Source organism: Haliotis rubra, unplaced genomic scaffold (genome assembly GCF_003918875.1).
Source record: "Haliotis rubra isolate DU_JTF1 unplaced genomic scaffold, ASM391887v1 Scf251, whole genome shotgun sequence".
Classification (NCBI taxonomy): Eukaryota; Metazoa; Mollusca; class Gastropoda; order Lepetellida; family Haliotidae; genus Haliotis; species Haliotis rubra.
In genome coordinates this window covers 581,026-606,829 of record NW_025766570.1, presented here as the reverse complement: position 1 = coordinate 606,829, position 25,804 = coordinate 581,026, and the positions used below count along the sequence as shown (strand labels likewise).

Genomic DNA, 25,804 nt, shown 5'->3' with positions numbered 1-25,804 from the left:
CAAGGATAGGTCGTGCGTATCTTGTGGTCCAAGGACGGAGGATAATGCTGGGACGTGGAATTGTCTGTCCGGTTGACCTGGCAGTTGATTCTTTGCGATGAAATCCCATCGTAGTCCCATATGCACTGTGTTTTGATTTTCATCAAAGCGTGTTCTCTTGTAGTCCAGAGCATGTATTTCCGACATCCTGGCTGCTGTTGCTAGGGCTAGCAGGAACAGCTTCTTTTGTGTCAAGAATTCGAAGGATGTCCTGTCTAATGGTTCGTAGACGTCACTGGTGAGATGTCATAGAACAACGTTGAGGTCCCACGCCCGCCGGAGATTTGAATCTCTGTTGTTGGTCCTCCAATTTATAAGAGCGTAGCAAGGCCAGTAACTCTGGTACTTTCGTTAGCTTGGCACCTGTCCTCATAGTGATGACTGAGCTCAATGCCGCTAGGTATGTTGAGAGTGTAGACCCTTTTAACCGTTTTGTTTGCCGTAAGTGGCAAATGTAGTCCACCACTTGAGGGTGCGTCGCCTTTCTAGCTGAAAAAACGTTCCTTGCAGCGTATGTCTCAAAACTTCACCACTTGTCGTCGTACAAGTTGCGTGTAGACTTGCGTAGAGCTAGTGTCACTGCTTTCGCTGCTCTGGCGGAGTACCCTCTCTTGTTCAAGCACGCCTTGATACAATCCACACGTGTAGTCGGAACGCCCCTGGGTTGCCATGTGCCTGCTTTGTGTGAGGATGTACTAGTAGATTCGTCCACTCTGGTAGTTGCAGTTGCGGTGGTCCTAGTTCTTGTATGAGAATGGGGCACCACACTCTCGCTGGCCAGTAGGGGGCGACCAAAATCAGTTGTAGGTCCGTGGTCTGGTTGATTTTCTGCCACACCCTCGGTATTAGAGCTGGCGGTGGAAACGCGTACGCATTTAGTCCTTCCCAGGATATGCTGAGAGCGTCCGTTGCCCATGCTCGTGGATCTGGTATTGGTGAGACGAATGTTGTTAGCTGACTGTTGAAGCTTATGGCGAAGAGGTCTATTAGTGGGGTTCCCATCTCCTTGATGATCTGTTTGAAGATCTCTGGATGTAGCATCCATTCCGTTGGAGACGGTTGAGTTGGACGGGAGAGGGCATCTGCTATCACATTCATGGTTCCTGGAATGTGGCATGCTTGCATGTGGATGTTCAGATCGTCAGTTAGGTCGAACAGTTGAAAGCAGAGGTCCAGCAGGTTCGATGATCATGTTGATCCTTGCTTGTTTATGTAAAACGCCACTGTGGAGTTGTCCGTGTGCACCATTAGATGAGCATTCTGTAGAATGTTGGCCCAGTGGAGTATGGCGTTGACGACTGCTTTCATTTCCAGCATGTTGATGTGCAGATTTTCCTCCTCGTTGTTCCATCTCCCGGCCGCCACTTCGTTGTCAAGGTGTGCTTCCCAACCTTGGAGTGACGCGTCCACGTACAGATGAGTCTTGCACTCTGGCTCTGCTAAGTAGGTGCCTTCGCAGACATTTGATCTCTGGGTCCACCATAGTAGATGTGGTCTTAGGTAGTCCGGGAGACCGAAGGGGTCCGGGTCGTCGAGATGAGCATTGATGAAGACCTGTAACGGGCGTAGTTGTAACCGACCTCTGGCTGTCATGTCTTGTGCTGACGTGAGGAGACCCAACAGACTCTGCCATTGTCGTAGTGGCCACGGAGAGAGCAGAGCTTGTGAGATTGTCTGTTGAATCTTGAGCCAGCGGTCCTCTGGTACGACGATGCGGTTCTGCGTCGTGAGGAAATCTGATGCCTAGGAACTGCAGGTCCTGTGTAGGTTCTAGGTCCAACTTGAGTAGATTCACTAGCCACCCCAGTTGTGTAAGCAGTCTGATGGTGAAGTCCAGCTGTAGTCTGAGATGCTTGGGATCTTGATGTACTTGAATCCCGTCGTCGAGGTAGAATGCACTGCGTAGACCTCGATGATGTAGATATGTGACTATGGGCTTCGTCACCCTTGTAAACAACCAGGGGGCCGATGATATTCCAAATGGCAGGACCTTCCATTGGTAATGTAGACCGTCCAGTGTAAACCTGAGGTACTTCCTCGAGGCCGGATGTACAGGAATATGCAGGTAGGCGTCCTGTAGATCTATGCTGGCCATGTAGTCCATCGGACGGATGAGGTGGAGTAATTGAGGTAGATGTATCATGCGCGGAACTTGGGAGGACTGCGTAGATAGTCTCTGTTGAACGCCCTCATATTGAAGATAAGTCGGAACTTTTCTTTGGAGTTTTTCTTGGGCACTAGGTAAACTGGGGAGTAGAACCCTGGTGTCATGTGGGCTGGATCCACGACTTCTATGGCTTGCTTCTCTAGCAAAGATGTGACCGCCTCTCGTAACATCTCTGTCAGATGGGTCTTGAAGCCAAACTTGTGAGGGTCGACTGTAAGCGGTGGAGCTGCTTTTAGTTGTATACGATATCCGTTTCTTAGGATCCTGGATACAAACGGATCTTGTATTAGTCCCCAGTTTTCCCAGTACGGTTGAAGACGTCCACCCACTTGTGAAGGTTGTACGGGAACGGCTGGGGGTGGAAGACTCCAGTCGTTCCGAACCCCTCTTTCATCGTCGATGATCCCTGGTGCCTCTGGGTGCCCTGCCTCGTCCGGGTCGTCCTCTATAGTTGCCGGTTGGGCGACGAAAAGAATCTTTTCCGGCTCTGGAGGTACTCATTTTCTTGTCCCTTGCCTTCTGGATCCCGGCGAACTTCGACCTGCCCGAGTAGTGCTGGGATGTCTGCCTGATGACGCTGGCCAGTGTATCAATTCACTTGATCATGAGGACCTCTCTGGATTCTTTGGTGACTTCCTTGGCAACGTTGTCAATTTCTCCAGCGAAGATGGATGGAGTTTATCATGGGGCGCTGTAGAGTGACTTGGTGAAGCGGTCACTCCAGCTGCAGGAGGCGAGGAGACCTTGTCGTCTTGCTAGCGTCAGTGCTGCGGAGATGGATGAGAGATGGTCCATCATAAATTGCTGGTCCTTCTTCTGCATAAGGAGTGCAGAGTATATCATCCTGTCTTCTTCCGCAGTAGAGTCCCTGAACTTAGCGATGAGCGTTTCGTTGACTGCCCTTGATCTGTTGAGGCCGAAGAACATTCGCCTGGTCATCGTTTCGACTTGCGCCAACTTCTTGTCTTCGATCTTATAAGACTTGGTCTTGGCATCGCTGATGACTTTGTAGTTCTCGTCGATGTCCTGTGCCTTCAGGAACGGATCCATGTTGTGGGATGAAAACTTTTTGGCATTGAACTGTGGCAGAAGCGGCGCCTGGGCTTTCGTGGCTTTCTTGAAGGCTGCGTCCAAGTTCTCTGGGACCGCTGCGATGGGATCAATCGGTGGGAGAGTGATCGTGTCGACGTCATCATCCTGCATTAGATAGGTATGAGCTGCATTCACTTCCTTAGAGGGTGACGCCAAGTCAAGACCATTGGCCATCCAGTAGCGTATTTCTGAGTCCGAGAAAATGATCCCGCCGTCGTCCTCTGTGACAGGTGGATTGAGCAAGGGATCTTGTTCCTCCTCCGGCGGTGACCTTCGCGACTGCGGGGACCTGCGTGGAGAGGAGCCCAGTGAACAGCGTCTGTAGGGTGACCTGCACGGAGATGAGCGACTCTTGGTTCGCGAATGCCTCGGCGAATTCCTCGACGATCTGCGTGATGTGGAAGAAGTTTTAGAAACTGTATCCGAAGTCCTTCGCGAGTGCCTTCGCGAATGCTGATCATCAGAGTCCGCATCTGGGGATAGGCGATTGGTCCTTCGCGCGTGCCTTCGCGATTCGCGATTTCGCGAATGCTGATCGTCCGTTTCCTTCTCTGGGGATGGGAGAGCCGTCCTTCGCGAGTGCCTTCGTGAATGCTGATCGTCCGAGTCCGCAGCAGGGGATGGTTGAGCCGTCCTTCGCGCAGGCTGGTTCTGAGGCGTAGATCTGTTCCCAGACGTCGGGTTGGCGGAGGGCCTCTCTGAAGCGTTGTCTGCGTTGGAACCTTCGCGAAGGCTTGGGTCCTCTCTGCGGGCTGGGTGTTGATCGTGCGATGCCCTCTCCAGTGCGAAGCGCTTGTCCATCATTTCCATGATGTGTTGGGAAAACTGCTGCATGAAGGCCCCCGGGTTGAATGTCTGCGGTGATAGATGAGCTGCCCTTTCTGCGGTGGTAGCGATATGGTCCAAGGATCGCTCATCCGCCGTCAGCATAGATACCTCGGGCTGCGGAGAAATCTGCGCTGAAGTCACCGTTGCTGAGACTGGCCTCTTCTTGTGGCGTATCTCTGGGATGACGAGCGGATGCTCATCGTAGAGTCCCTGTTCCATCAATGGGACAATCTCAGCCGAGAAAGTCCGTGTAGTCTGCGCTGATTTCCCCGTAGAGGTGGTCGTCGCCCTGGGGGTGCGTAGCTGTCTCTGGGTAGATGACGACTTCTTACTCTTAGGCTGAGATGATGGGACGTCTGGAGTAGCAGGCCTCTTCTTGGAGGTGGCGGACACCGTCCCACGCCCGTCCCCCGAGGAAGTCTCCGGCGTAGCACCAGACGGAAGAGGGTCGTCTGACATCAGTTGACTCGTGAGGGACTCAGCTGGTTTATCCATGACCTGACAAACCCGTCTCAACCTATCTGCAGCACGTCTAAGGACGCTAAAAAGGTATTTATTAAATGCAAAACTATTTAAATGCTGGCAATGAATGCAGCGAGAGCTGGAAGAACATGGCTCAGTGCAGCTAGGGCACGGTTGATGAGGGTCAGCAGCAGAGAATCGAAATCTACAATTGAAACAGGTTTTCATGAAAGGTAAACAACTGAATAAACACGGACAAAACCGTGAATAAACAGTGCTAAATACGACTAAATTTCAAACCATATTGTAGTAGAATACTAACTAAACCTCTATAAAAGTAGAATAGAGGATAATAACTAAGTAATAAAAAGATGTAGTGCCGTATAAGAGACACAGGCGCTCTCACAACCTGCTCACAGGGTGAAGAAGGAGAGAGTGAAGCATGGGAGAACGGTGGCGCCACGGTTTCCCCAAAAACAGAAATAGAGACAACTCTGGTGAGTAGTGATTTTACGTCTGTTTTATTGAAGGGAGCTTCAATAGGAGATACAAGTGTTCCACTAAGTTCGCAAGAGGAAGGAGACAAGCAATAAGCATGAGTCAGGATAAGGAAAAATAAACATTTTCCATGTCTGTATATAACGCTATAACTATAGTTTGGCATGAAATGCATGTGGACCCGTTTTTTTTGTAAATATCTCTTCATCCAATGACCCAATCGATCTCAAACTGTGCAAGTGGATGTTTTGTCAGACAACCTAATCACATTGTAAATCACCGATTTTATGCATTTGTATTAAAGAATCTGTCTATGTAACTGTCAACAAAATAAACAGCAGAACGCAGAAGGCTTGCAGACGGAGGGAGCCAATGACCTGTAACAGTGGCACAGTTGGGTCATAAAAGTCAACGTTCGTCAATGTAGGTCAGCTTTGCTGATGACCCTGATGTCAAAAGAATCTAACTTTGGATGCCTACCTTTTTGTACAAGGTTTTGTTTATTGGTTGTTGGTTTATTTTTCACAATTGTTAGCACAATGTTCTTTTTCATGCCAAGAGCAAAAGTTGTACGTTTCATGTAATCCGACACCTTATAAATCGGTTTGCTACGTTTGCTCTCTTTTAAAAAAAAATTCAACACATTTCTAATTAAACGTTTAGCATCATCTGAATAAGCTTTCATGATGACAGCTAGAAGTAGTCAATGTGAATGATCCAAACGGTCCATCACTGTGCAGTGCACAGGTAACTATCATGAACTGCACGTGCATTTACCTTTATGACCCAACACTACCGCTGTTACAGGTCATTGGCTCCCTCCCTCTGCAAGTTTGAGATCGATTGGGTCATTGGATGAAGAGATATTTACAAAAAAACCGGGTCCACATGCATTTCATGCCAAACTATAGTGGTAGTTTGTCAACCGGTTACGTGACTTGATTGCAGCGTTTTCACAGTGGTTTATAGTCTCATTGGTCACCAGACAACTATTTACATGATGTCCGCCATTCTTTAAAAAATAATTTAGTTGGACAACAATGAGCAATCAATCAACGTATTAGCAGTTAATCCTTTGAAGAAAATACGATGTTTTTACACAGGCACTTTACAACAGAATGTGTGTGTATTCAGTATATTTACAGATATAAACACTACCTTTTGACAAATCCGCTGTGCAAGATTAATTAATTTAGTAATTAATAAATCAACTTGTTATCGGTTAATCCTTTGATCTGTGTTTTTCTTTTTAACTCAGCCGATAATTTGGCTTGCTACACTTCCATGCACATATTACATAGCATGTAATACTTTTTGCCACATCAGACCTTAATTAATAATTTTTAGTATTTACTCCAGACACGAGAAATGCTAAATGGGAACCTTTGTTGGGTAATCTGAGCGGTGTTACCACTAGTTATACCTGTCATAAATTCATTAACTTACCATCAAGTGAATGATGACAAAAAAAACAGGTGTAGCTTTATACCACCAAACATGGGTTACAGCAAGGGAGTAGTAATCGTTGCAATTTTTATTCCCTAAAAAACTGTGGGGTCAATGCTGTTTCCAGGATATGAACTTCATTGTTGCATTAAAATACATATAAGCATTTGCGGTGTACTAAAGTTTAAAACTGTATATATACCTATTTACCTAAGTAAATTTTTAGATTTTTCTAGCAATGTGACGTTCAGATTACAATAATCAAATGTGTTTTAATATTCTAGGTAAATAGACCTCAGGTGAAGTAACAGTAGATGATAGTGCGGGCGGTGTCTGAGGCTTCACCCTCGCTCTTTTCTGAGAAGGCAGTAGATCATGCTCGTTGAGTCTGTCTTGTGATAATGCGGAGATCTGATCAGCAAGACCCTTGATGAGATCTCCAAAAGGCTTCAACGCCTCCTCTGTTATGAATCTAGTCTCAACAGCTTCAGGCGAGACGGATTGGATCGCGTCTAGATCAAATAGGACAAGGGTTGTCCTGAGTTATAGATGATCTCTGCTTCTGTTGGCACCTTAACTGGACGTAATTTATTACCCATCTAAATTTCACAAACTTTCTTGATGACTAAAGCATATTTTTCAAAAGCTGTTGGTGACAGAGGTTGACATGGCTGGCAGTGGGAGACAAAAGAGCATAGAGTATTAATGTACTCCCAACAGTAAACATGTGGATCCTGAAGGGACATTAACTTTCCACATGCTTGACAATTTTCTTACCCAAAGGTGAAGGAAGAGATGCACTAAGTGCCCTTATATTTACACATATTTACAAAAGAAGAGGAAATGTTTCAGAGAACAAATAAACACAAGCTTGCATGTGAGCCACAGTAAAAATTATGAGATTTTCTGTGCTTCTGTTAGGGGAGATAGCTCCTGTAGATAGAGCTTGGAGGGCATTAAGAGGAAAGACACCACAAAACCTTAGACTTTACAATTTTTATTTAACCTAAACCTGTTGATGTAGAGCGTTAGCGGCAGTAGCCGGACACATAACAGTGAAAACTGAACAACTCACAGCGATAACCATCGATTTGGACTAGACTTATAAGATGTGAAGGGAGACAACTGCTGTGTATAATGAAATCTACGTAAACTCTGTAAACGCCTTAGTCTGACTGAGATTCATACTACTTGTTTAACGACTGATTCGGTAGTAACCGGACACTATCGGCTTAATCCGGACAGTTGTACGACAGTACCCGGACACTCAACATTTTAAAAAAACAAACATGCAATTTACACGCAGAAGATCTAGCAATACATTCTAGTCAGTAGTAATTAACACCAAACACTGTCCCCATCAATTCCTGCATTCTTTAAACTTTCAATAACATCTTGCAAGATACGCCTTTCCGGCAAAACACGAATTAAATAAAAACAATTAAGCTTTGGGCCTCCACCTCTGATTGGGCCACCGTGTGACATTCTACCCGTATAAAAGGGTGTTATACTTAATATTTTATTGTCCCTAAACAGTGGACCAAATACGGATGTCAACTGCTGTGGTACGCGCCCGACAAGGGCTCCAGCGATATCGCGTACAAGCTGTCTATTTGGCCCTGGCCGAACCTCAGCATCTAAGAATATGCTTGGTATCTCATATGCTTCTGGTACAGTGATTTTTATTGCATTGCTATCGAACCTGTTGTCAGGTTCAAGATCCATCTTCAAGGCCATGAATGGCAGGGGTTTCACATGAAAAATGTGGTACCTATAATAAAGTAGGAGAAAAGTTAATTTTGTGCAGACAGGATAAACACGTAACATACATACGTCTCCTTGCTACTAGTACGATATTTTATGTCTATAGCTTTTGTTTTGTCAATAGCTGTAAATTTTACATGTTTGTCTTAAGTGTTAACTATGATTTGATTTTATATTGAAGATACACAGTGATATTAAACGTGTCATTGATAATGCTTTTCAAATCCAATTACCCGGTTATACATGAAAATACAGCAACTGTTTTGTACTGAGTGTGTATTCAAGGGCATTCGTATTTATTCCCATTCCCGGTGGCCCACTGTAGGCATGAAGTTGATTGAACAGCACTTCGAACGGATAGTCCATCTGTTTAAACATAACAAATAATAATCAGTGTGTGTTTAAATGTCTTTTATGTTCATTTTGTTGCAGAACCTACAATTCGTTAGAACATAAATAAGGAATAGTGCAAAAGATTTATGTAAAACGTATTATTTTCTTCATATAAGATAATATAATGTTATTATGTTTAATGTTAAATTTGATTTTATTTATAAATTAGTTGGATTGATGTAAATTTATTTGTTTATTGAAATGGGGATGAGATTGTTATTTCAAATGTGTCAGTTTAAATGTGTCCGAGTACTGCCTTTCTACTGTCATGCACTGGGGCAGTAGCTGGACATGGCACAAAATGGGCCATATTTAGAATTTGGCGCCATAGCACTTCGAAGCCGGCTGCATGCATTCACTAGAGTTCTTATGTCAGTTAGATTTCATCTAAAACAAGTTGTAAGTAGTACATGATCTTAAAACCGGAAACGGTGTTGCTTAGCGGAAATGTAAGACTATCAGGGGGCGTGGCAATCAAGTAGGAAGGTAGATATTGGATGCTTTGCACATGAGTGTTACCTCTAGCAGACGATTTTTTTGTGACGCAGGGCGGAAGAGGAATATTTATGCGCGTATATGTTGCGCATTAACGCTTAACCTAATTAGCTATAAATATATGTTTAACGAGTGTCCGAGTACTGCCCGTGTCCGGACACTGCCGCTACCGCTCTATTCATATGAATTATGCGGGTGGTATTATTTATTTTATTTACACTATAGCACTTCTCAAAGTTTTTACTGACACTGAAAAGAAAAAAGAGCAATGCATTTATCATCTCTTTGTTTACAGATTGTTTGGTACGCAATCTTGTCAGTTCGTGTGAAAAAACATATGAAATTTATCTGGTAAAAAAGTATTTTATTATGTTGTAATGTTTGCTTTGTTTATGAAGCCAAAGTTTGTTTGTTTGTATAGCGTGTTGCAGTGGGTTCTGAATAGATGCTTACAAAGCAAACAACAGGCATACCAGCAGGCTAAGACATATTAGGTCACTTGATTTACAGGCAGACAAGCAGCTCCAGGCCAGGACATGAACTGACTTGACTTTCAGTCAGGTGAGTGAGTGAATGAGTGAGTGAGTATAGCTTTATGTCGCTTTTAGCAATATTCCAGCAACATCACGGCAGGGGACACTAGAAATGGGCTTTACACATTGTACCCATGTGGTGAATGGAACCCGGGTCTTCGTCATGACAAGCATTTTCAGTCAGGTGAAACAGAAAAATTATAATGAAAAGAAAAAAGAATATTCGTACACAAAAGCATCTGCAGATGTGAAACCAAAACAATTACCTAAATGGTTTGTCCTCCTCATACTCGCCCCAAATCACTTGCGCCTGCAAACCAGCCAACTGTAAGGCAACTTTTTCAGACACAGAGAATTCATCCAACTGAAAAATACAAAAAATAAGTACATAAGTAACTCATAATATTTGCTATACAAGTTCCTAAAAATCCCATTAAAACAAGTGTTAATTTTGTGTGTAATCTATTATATGGTCTCTGATAAAAGATGCATAACATAAATTTTCAATATATAATAGTGAAACGAAAATTCTGAACAGGCTGAAATCTTCCGAAAGCTATCTTACTGTGAAAGATGAAGAGCTGCAGAAGAAGGGTATGGACATTTTGTCTTCAGATGTTGCTCTGAAAACTTGGAATTAAAAGCTTAATTACCAGGAATAACCAATTACAATGGCCGATGCCTGAAAGAAACAAAGGAGGGAATACATGAAAGTAGAAGTGTTTACGACAGCTTCATGCTGCCACTTTTGTAGCATAAACTATTTTGTTCAGTGAAATTTATAAAATCAGAACCAAACTTTGCACTGCACAGATTTTCAAGTTATTGGTTGAACAGTGCATTTAGATCTGCGTTTGAGCGTGACCAATCACGAGCGCTGTGAGACTAATTAAGCAACCTATTGCGAAAAACATAATGGAACATATTCCTTGACTAATGATATTATTTTTAAATGTTTCCGGGCATCTTCACAAGCATTCTCTTCCCACAGAGGTTACTCCTGTCATATCTTCCTACGTAACCTCTGTTCTAATACGTCCCTTTCATGGTGTGAGCGTTCAAGACTCGTGATTGGAGGTAATCAGATTTAGTTGTGCAATCAGCGACGTTGTTTCAAAAGTGATCATTCGTAAGGCCTCGGTAATTTCCGTATACTTCGAGAAAACTAAACCTATTCCCCTGCGCGATGCGCAAACGTTTCTTCTAGACAGAACTCAGTCATGTTATGGTGGATCAGTGGCGTCTCCATCGCCCTCGTTGACAACGGACAAGCTAGCCGTTAAACGTCTTGTGTGTAACATCAACACAAGTCCCCGCCAGATGGGGGATATTTGTGGCCTCACATTTGCTTGTGTTAGTCAAGTTGAATCTAAGTCGATGTAACACGTGTTCTGATTGGATAGAAAGAAGGGAGATAATTCGTGTTGCGATCTTTTGCCGCTAGGTGATTTTACGAGAACCCGGAAATATGGCCGTATTAGAACAGAGGTTACGTAGGAAGATATGACAAGTAACCTCTGTGGGAAGAGAATGCTTCACAAGTCTAACTGGTATTTCGGTAGTCAACTGATACGTTCCTTTATTTCTTTCTCTCAGTATATTAATTGGGGTAAGCAAACCCTAACCATGTGTTGTTGAGACGTTGTTTATACGTGGTTGAAGAAATACCTAACAACATATACCAGGGACACTGATATACTGAGAGAAACAAGTAAGGAAACATAATCCTCCTTTATTTGCGGTCATCTTTACAAGTGTGTTATTGTTACTGTACTTTGGATTGGGCTAGTATATACAAGGATTATGTTCCTTTACTTCTTTCTCTTAGTAGATTACTTGGGGTTAGGAACCCCAAACCACGTTGCCAAACCCAACTTGACCCACTTAGTGCAGGCGTAAGTAAAAGAATAACAAACATAAAAAGTCTGACATGTTTATCAATAACAGTGAAAGTAGACCTCACAGCTTTATGGTCACGGTTTTGAGGCTCAGGAGGAGCGTTGTCTTCATCCAGTTGTACCCCTCGTCTCCATTCAACCTGAGATGAGTCTGTGATTTTCATCCTCATGGTCACCCGTTCATGATGCCTGGGTACCTCGACCTCAGGAGGTTGTGAAGTACTATACAGCACTCTGTCATGGTGTGGACAATGACCTCAGGAGGTTGTGAAGTACTATACAACACTCTGTCATGGTGTGGACAATTTCGGAGGCTTGATACAACACAGTCATCAGACAACTCCATCTGTTAGCCAGGATACCGAAAGCATTCTCGACTACACGTCTTCCTCTGGATATGCGGTAGTTGTACATCAATTCCTCCCTGGTCATGTTCCTTTTGGCCCATGGTTTCATTAGATATGTTCTTAGGGCAAAAGCATCATCGGCCAATATGAAGTATGGCAGGTTCTTTGGTTCAAAGTCTTCGTCAGGCCCAGCTTGCTCAATAGGCTCAGAAGGGGGGGGATACCAAGTGTACAAGTGTCCAAGCGATGTTTCAGATCAGATGCATTAAAGATTTGGGCATCTGACTGGTGTCCAAGACCTCCAGTATCCACCCACAAGAATTTGTAGTTGTGGGCCACAAGCGCCAGGAGAAGCAACTTTTGTAGACACACCAGTAGATGTTTCCACTCTGTGCAGGATTTTGATGTGCTTTCCATCTAAGGCCCCTATGGCATGAGGCACTTGCCATCGAAGTTTGAATTGTCTGGCTATTTCCTTCCACTCTTATGGTGTAGTTGGAGTCTTGAATACCTCATCTCTGTAGGCCTCCACGATAGACCGGCAAACTTGGGGTACCATGCAGTGTATTGATGACTTGCTCACCCTGCAGATGTAGGTCATGCTTGGAAACTGGTCACCAGTGGCTTAGTGTCTCAATGCCAGTGAGAGTTTCAACCCTGCTTCCAAAGAGGGTCTGTAATTGGTTCCTTCTCATGTGATGATGGGCCCTATTCTCTCTAAAATTTCATCAAAGAGCTCCATGTAGTTCCGGAACTGAGATGGATTCCCCTGCTTCAACCTCTGAACAAGGTGGTAGTACTGATAGTACTCTTGTCTCTGCACAGGTGTGAGCCAGTTTCGGACCCAAACCTCATGTCTTCTTCCTCTTCTTTTATTACGTTCTCTGATTAATGCCAAGGTGTAGTCGTTGATGTCAATGGTCCTGAATAGGTCCTCATTGTCCTACTTGAGTCGCATAGAGTTACAACTACCGCAACTCGATCGCAAAAGATCTCACAGCGAGAGCCACATATATTCGTCAACAGAAAGCACCTCTTATTCAGCGAGGGACGAACATGTGTGTTGTACTTTTAAAAATCGCACTGTACCTATTATTTCAACCAATTTAGTAGTACTGAGCAAATATTAGCTTTTCTTACTAGAGATGCTACCTTTAGTGTCAATCAGAAGAAGTATTTAAAGTGTTTTGAAAGCAATTGCTAAGCATTATCATAGGCTTGTACAGCGTTTGTCAAATGAACACATGTCGTCGAGAAAGGGGATTATGATGTTTTTACAGAGGTGAGGTGAGGTGAGGTGAAATTGGGTTTAACGTCATGCTTGAGAATATTTCGCTCATATGACGACGTGCATGTGTGTGTATGTGTATGTGCGGCTGCTTGTACTAGCCCATACTTAAAGGAGAATATGAACGAAAACAAAACTTTTGATATATTGTAAAGGATATTCTAAAAGTCACATTCTGTGATTAAAATTGAACAAAAAGTTTGTAAAATAGCAATAAAAACACAAAAACGTACTCGTATTTCCGCCTATTACGGAAACACCCAAGAGTTAATGAGCAGAGGGCGTATCACGTGACTTGACGTCATAAGTGCCTGTTGCTGATGGCTTCCTCTTTGATTTTACCTTACAACTTAACAGTGTCCGTGGATGCTGAAGCAGTAAAAGATGTTCCTGATGTCATTTCTGAAATGGATGTTAGACCGTATCAATACGATCCGATCTTACATCTTGCAAGACAATCTTCCACTGAAGATGAAGAAGAAGAATCAAGCGAAACAGAGGCACCGCTTGAGGTCAAAATAAATTTAACAATAGACCATATCATTTAACAAGAATACTATTTGACAGCAAAATTTCATACAGTTCCAGCCAGCAAACTCACCCCTATAAATATATGACCAGTCACTAAGAATTATTTAGAAAAAATATGTGATTACAGTTCATTTTACGTCAAATGGGTGACTGTAGGGTGTCTGGGATTTAAAAACAAAATAATTATGCTTCAGACAAGGGAAAATAAAATTATCTGCTTCAAAAATTACACTGGAATTATTTTGTTGAAAAAATCTTATAATGTAACAAACGATTTTTAAGTCTAATAAAATCAAATCTGATGCACGCGAAACACAGCGAGATGAAAGTCAAGTTGCACACAACGAGAGTTTTGAACATTCATTCGCTTGAGTTATGCTAGAATTTTGCTAGAATTTTGTGAGAATATTTTGCTTAACCAAGCAGACTTTATACGTTACTGGTTGGTCGGTTTTCAACAGGAGTTTGGCGTGTTTCGTTTCGGCGAGCTGTTTCTTCACTCGTTCTCGTTCTTGTTTGGTCGGGATCACGTCGTTTTCTCGCAAGCAGTCCTCGAACGAATCCCTGTCCTCGCAGTGAAACAGGGCGACTCATCGCGTCTGTTTCTGCAAATCTTTCAGCACCAAGTTGAATTTCTGACTCAGAACCCAAACGCTGTGCTTCGTGTGCCAACCCGTGAAGGCCAGAGAGATGTTGTCGATGACGTAGCTGGCCTCGGTGCCGTCCGGCGTGATTATAACTTTGCCGTAGTCGTTGAACGTGAATTCATATTCCAGCCGGTCGCCCAGTGTGACCGAGCGGTATGCAAAACTGGTTCCCGTACGCCTCGGTGACGGCTTTGTCCCCTGCCGGCATCCCATTGAGCTTGTCTTGCGTGAAAGCTCTTCCCACACGGATGTCATTGGATTTGCAGGTAGCCCAACAAAGTCCTTGATACAACATGTTATTGCGTTCGTCGATGGTTATCCAGAGGTCCGTGTAACAGTAAAACACGTTGCTGTCGTCGATGCTCAGCACCTCGTTCCCGCTGATTTTGATGGTGGTTATCTTGATGATGGCTCGACCCAGGTCGTGCACAATCGTGCGTTTGTCATTTGTGGACTTCAAAGTGATGTGAAAAGCCAGTCGAGCAGTGCCGGGGACGATGACGTTGTTCGCACCCAGGTTTGGGAATCGAACCAGCAGCGTTTGGCTTTGATTGTGATTGGGCTTTGACACCGAGCGGCTCTCTCGATCATCGGAAAGGATCTACCCTAGATTTAGACGACACAGCAGCAGAGGATACCTCGTTCATGGGCGACACTGTGGGAAACGAACTTTTAATGTAGGCCGTGGACGAATATAACGATGCCTTAAAGCGGGATAAAAATTACGTCGAACCATTGGGTCGCGCCTATCTGAAGTTCAAAATCGACAACAAAGGGACGCTGCGATTGAAAGCCCATCCGGAGGTCGATCTCATGAATAAACACACAAGAAAACCATTAGCCCTGCCTACACTAGCCAGTCGCCGTGGCGGTAGTCAACTGATCCGCAACGAATTAAACCTGGGAGATTACGGCGACTCAAACTTCCGCCGAAGGTCGTCCGAGATCTGCAAAACGTAAGACCCGAACTCGGTGCTGGCACCGATCCGAGAGAAATGCCCAAGCATGCCAAAGAAGCGTCGGACAAATTGAAAAATTATTGAGTGAGTGAGTGAGTTAAGTTTTACACCGCTTTTAACAATATTCCAGCAATATCACGGCGGGGGACACCAGAAATGGACTTAACACATTGTGCCCATGTGGGGAATCCAACCCAGGTCTTCGGCGTGACGAGCGAAAGCCTTAACCACTAGGCTACCCCACCGCCCCCGAAAAATTATTGAACCAATACTGGGACGACCCCTTGCCCGGTTTAGAATTTCCCCTTAAGGAACTTCATGGTCTAGATGAAACCTTGAAAAACATGCGCGAAGAACTCGTGAACAACATGGGTAAACTGAACGAAATTGACGAGCACATCGCTCGTGAGAAAAAAAGAAAAAGAAAGAAAACTGGGCGACAAGGCCACGAAAAACATCGAGAAAAGATTGCGCGACCTGGAAGACGAGAGATGGACCTGATTGGAAGCCACTTCCTCCAACCGGGAAGCCCTCCGATCGTAAATCAGCTGCGTGCGCGAAACCATCGACAGAGTCTTGAATGAGGACACCACGTTGGCCGACAGGATCCGAACTCTGTTCCGGGAACAAGGGATCACCATCGCCAGCGTTCTGACGGCTTGGGTTTCATCATATCGATCCCTGGTGGTATCGCTGACGGGCGGCACACCACCAAGCCCAACACCAAAAAGCCCATCATCAGGCAACGTCAGAGACTGGATAAAAAACCTGTAGTCTTTCGTCGTCCTCAACGTTAGCCACAAACTGTGTCTGCGCGTCGTAAGCTGTCCCTTCACCCATGATGCTGGAACGTGTTTGCATCTGAGCGCCCAGCACGGCCCACACGTACTGACGACACCGACACGAGTAAACCCTTTCGAAGTGTCCAGCATGAACATTTTCCAAATTGTCCGCGCTCAAAACTCCAAACGCGGTAATCCTTGCTGTTGTCGAAAGCCATGTAATTGTCGTTCCACTCATTTGTCATGACATAATGATACGACTTGTAACCCCCAATCTTTCACCAGCTGTTTTCTGGCTTCCACGAGACACATGTTGTGAATGATGGGAATGCCCCCAAACCGTGGTTTCGACCTGGCAAACGCCAATCGACTGTTTTCGGATATAGTTCGAATTCACCGCAAAAGCGTTCGTACGCACGTCGATCATACGGATTGTTTACGGCATTCCACGCCTGGCCTGCGGAATCGGGGTGCTGATTTCTTTCAGGATACGTCTGATCTGGTAGTACACGTGAAACGAGAATAAAGACCGACTCAAAGTCACGTCGCACCGGGTGGTCGTGCACCACACGGCGAAATTGAATTGATTCTGCCAGAACTGCATCGGGTTGTTAAACCAAGCGTGTACCGTTTTCACCTTCGTGAATGAAAACCCGTAAAAAAAAATTGCGGGAGATCGGTAGAACTTATATTATCACTTTTAGTATAAAACACTCCGGGTTTGTTATATTAATTTTAGTATACATATCTACTTTCAATATGTACGTAATGCTTCCAGGAGTAACGAGCGGCTTGTCCGTTCAACTGCTTCACGCCATCGATAATATGTCGAGTCAGCTCGAAGTCGTGCTCTGCCATATCACCTACTACTCGTGATGGATCAACATCAGCGGCAGCAACAACAAGCTGTTCGTCAACGACAAACACAACCAAATAACGGACGGCTATTACAGCATGTGCTCGCTGAACGAAGAAATCTTCAAACCCGTGGGTGCCAAACTTAAAATGAATGACTCAAACGGCATGGTCGTGTTAGTCAACAACGGAAAAAACGACTTATGACTCACTCGTCTGTTTGCTAGAACGCTCGGGTTTATGTCAAACGACATACCACCGAAAACCACCATGACTGGCACAAAATTACCTATCTTATTCCATATCACAAACTGTGAATTCATCTCAATCAGCAGAGCACGACCGACAACGTTCAAGGCGAAAGACCTTCCACACTGCTTAGAGCCGTGCGGTGAAAACAGAAAAGTACAATGACGGCAGAACCGAATCATTTTCGTCGCGGCAGTACAAGAAATTAACCAGAGGCACCATCACGGAATTGAAAATATCAGCTTTGGACATTAAACACGATCCCATAAGTATTGGATATCTCAGTGCGACGCTGCACATACGACAATGACAGAGTCTCAAGGTCCAGGAACACACATTCTAAAATGCGCCAACATAGCGATCTCCGACCTCGGGGACACGCGCGCATTCGACAAACCTGGAGTTGATGGCGAACTGTACGCCTTGCAACTGAAAAACAACATTTACAAACGCATTGAACTGCCGCCGGTAGCAAGAACAACAACCCAGGCAATTATAGGCGTAAACATTCCCTCTTGGTTGTGATAGCCTTTTCCTCCGTCACTTGGTGATGTGTTACAGACTCCCTTAGATAAAAATAAAAAATTAATAACAAAGGGAGGTAATCCTTACCTAGATAACCCTTGCTCCCTTCGGATTACTTCCCTTGAATGCTCTCCTGCCAGTGACTCTCTACCCATGTCATATTTTCCTCTGTACTCACTGAGTGAGCACGTGTTTTCAAGACTTCCTTGGATGCAACTTTTTGTTCAACTTCAATGTTCTACAGTATATTTAGGTTAGTACTGTCGCATTGTGTTAAGGCAATTGTTTTTTTGCTATCTCACTGTATAATTGACTTTAATTTCCAGTGAAAACTTGTCTAAATTTTTGCCGCCATTTTGTTAGGCCACGTGCGTTCTTGAGTTATGTCTCAAAAGAAATGTTTGGGTTGTCAACGTTTGCAACCTGACAAAGATCCTCATTCCTTGTGTTTGGTGTGTTCTACTGATCCTCCATGTGCATTAGCTACGCGTTGTCTGTTGTGTAAGGACTTATCTGAAATAGACTGGAAATCTATGAACGACGCTAGACTTCGCGACAAAAAACGTAAATTGCCGCCATCTGAACAACCAAAAAAATCCAGCTACTCCGGATTGTGCTCCTCCCCCACCTGTGCTGGATTATAATTCCCTTTCGGCTATGTTGGTGTCATTTAGGGAGGACATTAATTCCTCTTCTGGTTCGGCTTTAAACGATCTGGAAAATAGGAGTTTTTCCAAAATAAAGGAGTTAAAATGTTCTATTGTTGCTTAAAAAATGGAATCTCAATCTTCTCAGGAACCACTTGTAACTGATAACCGTCGGTCTTTCACGGAAAATACCACGGCAAACTTAACTCAAACTGAAGAGTCGTTGGTACCCAACTGGCAACGTTTGCTAAGCTCCGGAAGGTCAAAGCGGGAATGTGCATACTAGATAGGAGGGGATTAACCACCTCGCTCACCAGCGATGGAAGAATCTGCAGCCTTGCCTCAGCGACCCTACAGGGACAAAGGCTTCCCCCGGGAGATGGAATTCTGTGGGGTCAGGCTCTTGCAAAGGGACAGTGACCTGAATCAGAACTTCTTCAGCTATGCGTTCGCAGACCTGCCTCAGGGACGACCCGAAGAAGTACAAGACCTCCCCCTCTAAACCCTCCTCCTCATCCTCCATGTCTACCTCCTTACGCTCCTCAGCAACTGAACTCTCATAATCAAGAGAGGTCACTGAGGGCAGCATGGAGGCAGAGCATGAAGGTCTCAAAAGGTCGATTAGGGCCAGAAGGCCCGAGTCTTTAATTCTGTTGATGTGACAGCTGTGGGGCTCATCCATCCACAGACCAGTCTTCCAGATGAGTGCTTCATCCCTTGAAATAGGTGCAGTTCGAGATTCTGCTCAGTTAAAGTATAATGAAATGAGTTGTTCACTGATTCTGCCCACCACTGTTTTGTAGACTGAGGAAATAATGAGTTGCACATCCTACAAACTTCCTGTCCATGAATCATTGTTATATTCTGAGCCTTTAACTCTTAAATTGCTGATGTGCTAACTGTGTTGATCATCTGACCACAACTCGAGACAGTCTGATCTTCCAGATGATCACATAATGCTTGGAACAGTGGAGTCTTGCATTCAGCTCCGATAAAGAGGCTCCTTTGCAGGTTGCACCAAAGCCCTTTACCAATGTCCCAAACTTTGGCACTCTTTGTGCCAAATTTCATCTTGTTACAACATATGGACATTGGAGTTGTCACAAACATGTAACGTTTTTAGAGTAGGTAACAGTACAATAGATATCATCACATTTTCATCACTCATCCTTGAATTTATTCTTACAGTGATACATGATATGAAAAAGACTTTAAAAAAATAACAGAACAAAAAAGCATTTAGTGAAAATGCCAAAATTACTTTTCAAATCATGTTAACTGTGATTGTGAACTTACACACTGGTCATTTGGTACATGTAGCCCTTCTTCATATTTCCTCAAATATTTCCTCAGGTTATGATCTGAAGGATCACCTTGACCACGGACATGACTGGTCAATGTGTCAAAATAATTTTCATCTGTTACAAAGAGATATACATAATATCCCCCTGAGATGTCCAAGTGTCAGGTATATTGAAGTGGTTTCAAAAACAAAGTATGGTGGTTGTTAAATTCAGACAAATCCTCACAGCAAACCACCAGTAATTTCATTTCAGACATTCTTACAGACCAGAGGCTGAGGTACTTGTTCAGCTGATATGAGACCAATAATTGCTAACATTGGAAGATGTCATTTTCATCTGGAAAGCTTGTGTAGTGTTTAAGGGATCAAGATGATGGATCCTTTGCAGAAAATGGGGACAAGTTGATAAGAAATATGAGAAAGCATCAGCCAGTCTTTCCTAATCAGCTTCAAATCAAGTTCAAACTGCAACAAGCTTACCTTCACAACTTTGTTCACAGCTTCAGCATACAAAAGATGGTATTCCACAGGGTCATTTGGAATATCGTGAACATGCCGGTACACTCTTTTCTTGAACACCAGTTTTGCATCACTTCCTCCTAATGCTAATTTTGGGCCCTTCTTGTTCACTGTTTCATATTTGCTTGGTTGTGCTGACAGTCTATCCAAGCTAAACAAATAAAATCAAAGTTTAAAGACAAAAGCTAAACAAGAAGACAAAGGCACTGATATGCCTGTTTGTGAATATCACAAACTGAAATACATGTATGGGATATATCATATCAAACCACTGGGAAGTCCTGGCGTTCTTTCGACTGACACTTGTAGAATGCCTTCTATTTGGGTGGCCCAGTCATCTAAGAAGTGGGTTCAAATCCCAGTTATCCCCAGTTTCCAGTTCAGATATTTCAACACCATACCCTATGCTCATGTGACTCAGAGACTTACATTACTCCAGACTTTGCTCCCACATCAAGCTGACACACCCTACAAAGACTCACTTACTGTTTAAATGATTTTTCTTCTGAACAATCCTATTTTGTTTGTTGTTTAATGCGACACTCAGCAATATTTCAGCTGCATGACAGCAGTCTGTAAATAACTGAGTTGGAATAGAGTGAGTGAGTGTGTTTAGTTTTACGCCGCACCCAGCAATATTCCAGCTATATGGCGGCGGTCTGTAAATAATCAAGTCTGGACCAGACAATCCAGTGATCAACAGCATGAGCATCGATCTGTGCAAATGGGAACCGATGACATGTGTCAACCAAGTCAGCGAGCCTGACCACCCGATCCCATTAGTCGCCTCTTACGACAAGCGTAGTCGCCTTTTGTGGCAAGCATGGGTTGCTGAAGACCTATTCTACCCCGGATCTTCACGGATCAGTTTGGAATAGACAACCCAGTGATTGCCATCATGAGAATACCAGTACCATTAACAATTCCTGACTGCTTCCGTGGTGTAGTGGTTAGAGCGTCCGCCCGGAGAGCAGAAGGTAGCGGGTTTGATCCCCGACCGCGTCATACCAAAAGACGTTAAAATATGGTACTTGTTGGTCCCTGCCCGGTGCTCGGCATTACTGGGTACAACAAGGACAGGTCAGCTCGGAGTCAGTATAATGTGTCTGAGTGGGCTATTCATGCTTAACTGTGGCATGGTATCTCAGTGAGCTGGCACTATAAAACCAGCTAAAGTCTGGGCTAGTACAAGCAGTCACACATACGCATGCATGTCGTCACATGAGCGAAATATTCCCACCTCACCTAAACAATTCCTAATTGGCATGCAACAATTTGTTTGTTTATTTTAGACACATGATTGCTGCCTGTACATACACCCTGTAAAACGCACCAGCGATAAGATGTTTGCTAGTGGCCGTTACAGTTTGGTATGTACAGAGTAATGGCTCGCTACGGCTAAAACTACTTTTAACCATGTGATCTAGCCACACAAATTGAGTAAGTCATGATCAAGCCAAACGTTATGCTTTTTGAAGGCAAATGTATCGGATTTTGATAGCATAATAATAATGTAATAACCTGATCTAAAAATCTGACCAAATTTTACATGAACTGTGTAAAGATTAGATGTTATTTGGTGTGTTTGGGCATCAAATGGAAAATAATGTCTGGTTTTAATTGTCAAAACAACATACATTTCACAAACCAATGTAATACCAGGTGACAAGTATTACGATATGTATGTGTGCAATTGGGTGTGGATTATTTCAATTACCGGTAAATAGTGAAGTTACAGACGCATTTCTAATTTGAGAGGCTACAGCTTGCTACACGTGGAGACACGTTTGCTAGTGGCAAATTGTTTTGGTTCATAAGGTTTGTCTTAGAAGAGTGTGAAAAGTGAAATATTCATACACCAGTTTGCTGTTTTGATGGCCAGTGGAGTAGATTCGTGGTTAGAAGTCATGATGACAAGCCACTGATCCTATTGCAATTACAGAAGGATGTTTTTGAAGACTCCAAAAGTACAAAGAAACCAACAATTCTAAAAGAAATCAACATGTGAAATGTCTTTCTGGTATCAAATTACGAAGAACCGCTACAGAAAGTAAATAGAGACATGTAATACCGCTGTATCACTGTACATGGTTTACAGAGTTCAAAGAAACCTTTTGTAATGGCAAAAGATTTATTGCAGAAGAAAGTTCCTGACACCGGGAATAGCATAGATGATAATATATAAGGGGATGATGATTTCAGTGACAAAGAAGGTGTAAATATGAGCATTGACATTCTCCCAAACAATGTCTTGAGTGTGCCTGATGACAAAACTTTGAAGGATTTGCGTGATGCAGGAGAGGAACAGAGCTATGTAACCGTATGACATCAGGTGAGGATGGGCATGAGGACCTTGTCACGCTAGATCGTTCTGATACCACTGAGGATCAGGAAAGTGAATCTTTGAGGGCAGTGGTCTCTGAAGTCAAGACCACACACAGGAAGGCAGAAGAGTAGGTCAATCTGATATATTTGTCACTTCAGAAGTATCGGAATGAGAACCGCAAGCCTACAAGGAAGAATCATCTCGGTATCAGTGACCTGCAATTTGTAGAGGTATTCAGTTCCCCCAAATGCCTGTGTCAGATATTAAACAAGAAAGAAATGCAGCTTTGTTTACAATATTTGATGGTAACCATCTTAGGAAAGACCCATCGCTTGAAGAGTGTGTTAAGTCAAAAGTTGTATGATGTGGTTAATAACAAATTTGAACCAACCACAAAAGCAAGAAAAACTAAGTCTCCTCAACCATTGAAAGTGTTGTGCAAGAACGTAGTGTCCAAGTTCCAAAAGACCACTCTGAACATTATCTGGGCTCATGAGATGTATGCTACCCGATATGCAGAATGGCAATCCACATCTCTCTTCAGAAATGATGTAAAAGTTGGTGATTCAGATATTCCAAGGTTTTAGTATTCAAAACCGAAATGTCAACCAAAAAGTACAGATCCACAGTTTTGTATACTTGATTCTCACAATATGCTCACTTGTGTTAAGGTCTGAAAGACAGGAATACCAGATTCCAGCATTAAGTGATTGGCTTCGGTGACAATCGCGAGAGAATGCAAGTCAAATGGAACCGGGTTGAATGTGTTTGTTGAATATACCGTTATTTTGACAGCTGAATGTACTAAATGTTAATGTATTGATTTCACTATTGTGGTGACCATTAGCAACCAGTAACAGACACCATAGCAAACTGTATTTTTGCACATGGCTTACCATTAGTGACCGAAGCATTAAATTTATCAAATGTTGTGAATATTATGTCATATCAGCCTTTCCCGACATATTACGGTCAACAATCATGTTATGGCAATGCTTCGTGAAAATAGATATACAAGTTGAATTTCTCTTTACGACAAATTTGGATAACAATAACCAAACAAAATCGAAAGCATCAACACTGTTTGGAATCAAAGGGTCAAAAATTCGTAAATTCACATTTAAAACAACTACATTCTCATTTTCAAATACTTCATCTCAATACTGGCTATGATTGACAAGATTTTTACAATGTAGTGTATAAATGTGTTAAAATGTACCTGTCACTGTGACGCAACCAATGTTATTCAGCCGTAGTGAGCTGTTACTTTGTACACAGCAAACCATAACGGCCACAAGCAAACGTCTTATCGTTGGTGCGTATTACAGGGTGTGATATATCTGAGTCTCTATCTATCTGATAAATCAATGATTGATATAATGAGCAGCATCCACGCAATCTGCATCCTGTTCATTGGATCCTTATCACTGTTCAAATTTGCCCGGGCATAGGTCACTAATTAAGTACTCTCACCACAGGGTAATTTGATGTTGGGTATGAAGTCTAAAATACATAAAAGGTTGCATGAGGAAAGAGAGAACTGATAAAAGTATTACCCATAAAAAAAATATAAAAACCCATTCAGACATAGTAACTTCTTTTCATGGAAATGTGTAAAATTGGTCCATGGCATTGCAGCTTAACACTAAGTTTCTGTTGCAGTCAAGACAAGTCAAGTCTTTTATTTTGTATGAAGGCCTTCGGCCCATATACAAAAAGTTATTACAATGATGAATGCTCCATGGGTACACTATAAACATGCTAAATTTAACATAAGAGTCATGATGAAATACAAATATATTATCCATTAACCAGCCGCTGTCGTAGCTCAAAGCTCAAACATAAATATTTACAAAGATTATTTAATAACTCAGTGATGTAGAAGATAATAATTGATTAAATTTATAGGTAGACAGATTGTCGTTGTACATTTGTGGTAAATAGCAATTTCTTCAGTTATTATAGCATTCACATATAAGTATAAAGTGAAATTCATCTTCTATTCCTTTATTACATATGGGGCAAATATGTTGATTAAAATCAACTCCCAACCACATTCCCTCATTAACCTTTAATTTTAAAATGCCCGCTCTGATCCTAGTAAGAATATTTCTGTGTTTCTTATTTCTTAACATAGTTAAATATTTTTCTGGCTCTAAAAGGCTTTTAAATAGTCTGTACAGCTTATACCTTGAACTTTCTTCAATTGTACTATTCCATGACTATATAAACATGTCAACTGCAACTTGTTTAAACATTTGAAGAAACTAGGATTCATTACCAACACCTTGAAATAACCAAACATACCCAAATCTATATGAAAACAATAAATTACGCACAGATGAAACATAGTTATCATAACCACAGTTATCGTAATACATTACTGTTGCAGTCAGTTCTGCATAGACAAAGGAAAAGGACTCATTCAAAAATATAAAATCCAACTACATTTCAATTACCCTCACAACCTGCAACATAAAACAAATTTTAATCATCTGTTTTCAACAACATAACTTAAAACCTATCTCGATACTGAATATGACACATTGTGCAGAAAATCCAGTCACAAAACTCAGAACACAATCCACAGACGCTTTGATAAAGATGAAGGACATCTGACCAATTGCCATCAACATGACACACACAAAATTCTCTGTGTGAAAATAACAAGCATCCAAGAAGTTTAGCATTTTTATTGATAATCTGTTCAGCTCGTTCTAAACAAAACAATAATTCTAAGATGCCTAGCGGTTAGAACAATCAAAAAAATAATAATACATTATCAGACAATAAAGGTATAGTTTTTTGATGACGTAACAATTGAATGACGTTATCCCGTCACTGCGCCATTCTAGTGTGCCCCCTCGTAATCGAACCATTTTACATTACGTCACAATGTAAGCGATGTCACGATGCATGTCAGTTGTCATCGCCTCATACGGCCTCCTACAGTAAACTACACCGTTGCATCCAGTTTCTTGGTTTGCTGTTGCTTCACGCAGCTAACATCACTGGTGGAAACATTACATTTATGTTTGACGACGGTTAAAATGTGTCAATTCGACTCACAAGGTTTCAGCGACACGGTAACGTTCGCAATGTTTACATTCCCACAATGCAATCGTGGAATGTCGCTTGACTACTCAGCTTCATTTGGACGTACTGTACTTACGTTGGTAGTAGAAATGCGACGTTCATATTGCCCCATATG

At 42.8% G+C, this 25,804-nt stretch overlaps 1 protein-coding gene across 1 annotated transcript in view; it reads right to left on the bottom strand.

The window, feature by feature from the left end:
* LOC124279515 (unconventional myosin-VIIa-like) overlaps positions 1-25,804 on the bottom strand; it is a 754,149-nt gene that overhangs the window by 369,977 nt on the left and 358,368 nt on the right. The window contains exons 26-27 of the mRNA XM_046715341.1: positions 20,229-20,418; positions 9,984-10,081 (exon numbers count right to left, since the gene is read on the bottom strand). Coding sequence (XP_046571297.1) covers positions 9,984-10,081; positions 20,229-20,418 — 288 coding nt within the window. The remainder of the gene's footprint in view (positions 1-9,983; positions 10,082-20,228; positions 20,419-25,804) is intronic.